Here is a 3,223-nt window from a genome sequence, read left to right on the forward strand (position 1 = left end):
TGTAGACTAGAAAGTCGAAACAAAACACTTGAACAGCAGTTTTATGCCTACACCCAAACGACTAGAACGAGCAGCAGAGAAGATAATATATATTCCATATATTTATGATAGTAACATAATACATATATATGAATATATATGATAGTATACAAAACCTAAATATATATATATATATATATAATATTGTTGGCGCCGAAGCGCCCCAAAAATACGACTGAGATGCATTGCAATGCAGCAGACACACGGCAATCTTTAGTAAAAGGCGAAAGATTGGTGCGTTATGTGTCTGCTGCTGCATCATAAAAAAAAACGTTTACAACCCCACCCCCACCCCGAGGCGTTCTGAACGGCGAATAACACTCAGAAAAAAAAAAAACAAAAAAAAGTCATTTTTTTTGCTGTTTTTAACCCTAATATAACTAAAAAATATATTTTAAATTATTTTTTTCATACAAAAAATTCATAAATTAAATAAAAATGCATATACATAACAACTATTTCAGCGGTGCTTTACACCGGATCACCGCTAGAGGTGCCTATACACCCGAAATAAATGTCGCTTTATAGAAACATTTGCGAGTATTTTAGTGCATTTTAATCTCGTTTTTGGTTTTTATATCTTTTATATTTTATAAAAATACTTTTTTTTTGGTGTATAATTTTTCTGTTTGCCTCTCTCTAGCTCAAGCCCCAGTGAGGCGCTAGCCTTCGGCTGTCTGTACACCGCAATGTAAGAACGAGGCCTCAATGGTATTCATATTTGGAAGAAATCTCAGCATTTAAATAATTTTAAACATTTATATTTATTTATTTTTTGTTTATTTTTATTTATTTTTTCTTCTGAGCGAGATATCTGCCGCAGCTCGTACACCGCCTCTCCTGCGGTGCCGGGGCCCCAGCGCCACCGTAGCACTGCTCCTTTCTGTTTCCTCTTTCTCTCTCTCATTAATTTTTATTTTTTTATTTAATTAAACAAATATTTTGTCTTATACTCTTCAGTATCCTTTATAACAACAACAACAACAACAGCAACAACAACAGCAATGGCAGCAGCAACAACCAGAGAGACCTCTCTCCTTTTCATTTAATTTGTATTCATTTATTTCTTCCTTCAGTTTATATATAGATGTATTTAAAGAAAAAAGAAGAAAATAAATATAAATAAATAATAAATAAATATAAATATACTTTTATTTAATGATACCTACACCCTCCTCTGCCCTAGCAAGATTGGGGGGCCCCCCCCGGTGTTTACTCTCCGCGCTGCTGCATACGGGGGCCCCTGTTTCTGCTGCTGCAGCACCATCTTTGGGGGCCCCCCTGCTTTTCTCTCCTTCTTCTTTTTCTTCTCATCTCCCCGTTTGTATCCAGCCCCAAGAGGGGCCCCTCGCATGCAGTCTGCATGGGGGGGGCCCCCTGTGGGGGCCCTCTCCTAATATAGAGTTGCTGCTAAGCCGCTGGGGGGCCCCCCATGCTGCTGCTGTTGAGGCCCCCCTGTTTCTTCAGGCCCTCGTTGGCTGCAGCAGCAGCTGGGGGCCCCCCGCAGCACCAGCACGCATAGAAGAGGCCCCTAGGGGCCCCCATGAAGCAGAGAGGGGCCCCATCCTGCTACGATGGAGGCCCCGCAAAAGTTATAAAAGGGGTACTATGAATTTGGCTTCAACTAAGAGCCGCAGACGATGGGCTGCTAGCCGTCGTTGATTTTTTTCTTTTTTTTATTTCCTTTTTTATTTATTTTTTTTCTTTATTAACTTAATATTAATTAACTTAACTCTCCATATAATTTATTTATTTATTTTATTTTATTTATTTATTTATTTGTTTTTATTTGTTTTACTCGCTGCAAAACAATAACCGATCGTAACACATACACGGGGCCCCCGGGGGGCCCCCCTTGCCCCCAGGGGGGCCCCCATGCCCCCGGGGGGCCCCCGGGGTGCCCCCAGTACCCAACCCCAGATACCCCAAAACTCTACGAATATAGATTGCCAATAAGTACCTCAATATCAATAAAACTAAAAAGGGGGGCCCCCCATGGGGGCCCATGGGGGGCCCCCATAGGGGGCCCCTAGAAATAGAAGCTGTTCTGGTTGCTGCTGCGTAGACAAGTACCCACCTTAGTAACCAAGGCAGTGCATATAGGGCCCCTCAGGGCAGCAGGAAAACCTAGTGGGGGGCCCCCCATTAGGGGGGCCCCCCAATGGGGGCCCCCCCAAAGGGGGCCCCCGTAATGGTACCCTCTTGGGGGGCCCCCTGCTTATAGTTGAGGGTTTATTTATTTCAAGCGTTAGGGGCCCCCATAGGGGGCCCCTAACGCTCGTAACTGAGGGTTTAGTTTGGTGCATTAGGGGCCCCCCTTCGGATATATCCCGCTTAGCAGCACCTCTTGGGGGCCCCTTGGGGGGCCCCTAAGAGGTGGGGTACTCAGTAGCCCTCTAGAGCGGCCCGTGGGGGGCCCCCTTGGGGGGCCCTCGGGGGCCCCTTGGGGGCCCCTAGGAGTTGGGGGCCCCTTGGGGGGCCCTAGAGGGGGCCCCTTGGGGGCCCCTAGAGGGGGCCCCTTGGGGGCCCCTAGAGGGGGCCCCTAGAGGGGGCCCCTTGGGGGCCCCTAGAGGGGCCCTTGGGGGCCCCCCTAGGGGGGCCCCCTGTTGATAGTGTTGGGTTTAGTTAGCTGCCTCCCAGTTGCCGCATATTTTTCTGATTTTTCCTTTTGCTTCGAGGGCCTCTAGAGCTGTAAGTAGAGAGCGGAGGTCACCTGACCACTGGTCATGCTGCTGCTGCTGCTGCTGTTGCTGCTGCTGCTGCTGCTGCTGCTGCTGCTGTAAGTGCTGCTTGAGGCGCAGCAGAATAAGAGCAGAGGGGGCCCCCCTTGCTGCTGCAGTAGTCATTCTTTCGGCTCTCTCTTTGAGGAAGTTTATAATAAAGTTTTCGCATGCAGGTGGCAGTGCAGCAGCAGCAGCAGCAGCAGCAGCAGCTGCTGCTGCTGCTGCTGCTGCACTGCCACCTGCTGTTGCTGCAGCCGCTGCTGCAGTTGCTGCTGCTGCTGCAGACCCAGACATATCCCCCGCATCACCACCATCTCCTGGGGGGCCCCCAAACCCCCCTCTTCTAGGGAGAGAGGGGGGGGGCCCCCCTGCTGCTGCTGCTGCCTGCATATAAGAGAGACAGATATCTGCCCCGCTAGCAAAGCTGCAGGGAGCGGCACGAGGAGACGCATCGTCATCCT

At 48.8% G+C, this 3,223-nt stretch overlaps 1 protein-coding gene across 1 annotated transcript in view; it reads right to left on the reverse strand.

Annotated features, from left to right (window-relative positions):
- Positions 1-2,660: 2,660 nt before the first annotated feature.
- EMH_0089450 (uncharacterized protein) overlaps positions 2,661-3,223 on the reverse strand; it is a gene marked incomplete at both ends in the record, with an annotated part of 3,136 nt that continues 2,573 nt past the window's right edge. The window contains one exon of the mRNA XM_013494715.1: positions 2,661-3,221. Within this exon, the coding sequence (XP_013350169.1) occupies positions 2,661-3,221 (561 nt within the window). The remainder of the gene's footprint in view (positions 3,222-3,223) is intronic.

Source organism: Eimeria mitis, genomic scaffold (assembly GCF_000499745.2).
Source record: "Eimeria mitis Houghton genomic scaffold, Emh_scaff126, whole genome shotgun sequence".
Classification (NCBI taxonomy): Eukaryota; Apicomplexa; class Conoidasida; order Eucoccidiorida; family Eimeriidae; genus Eimeria; species Eimeria mitis.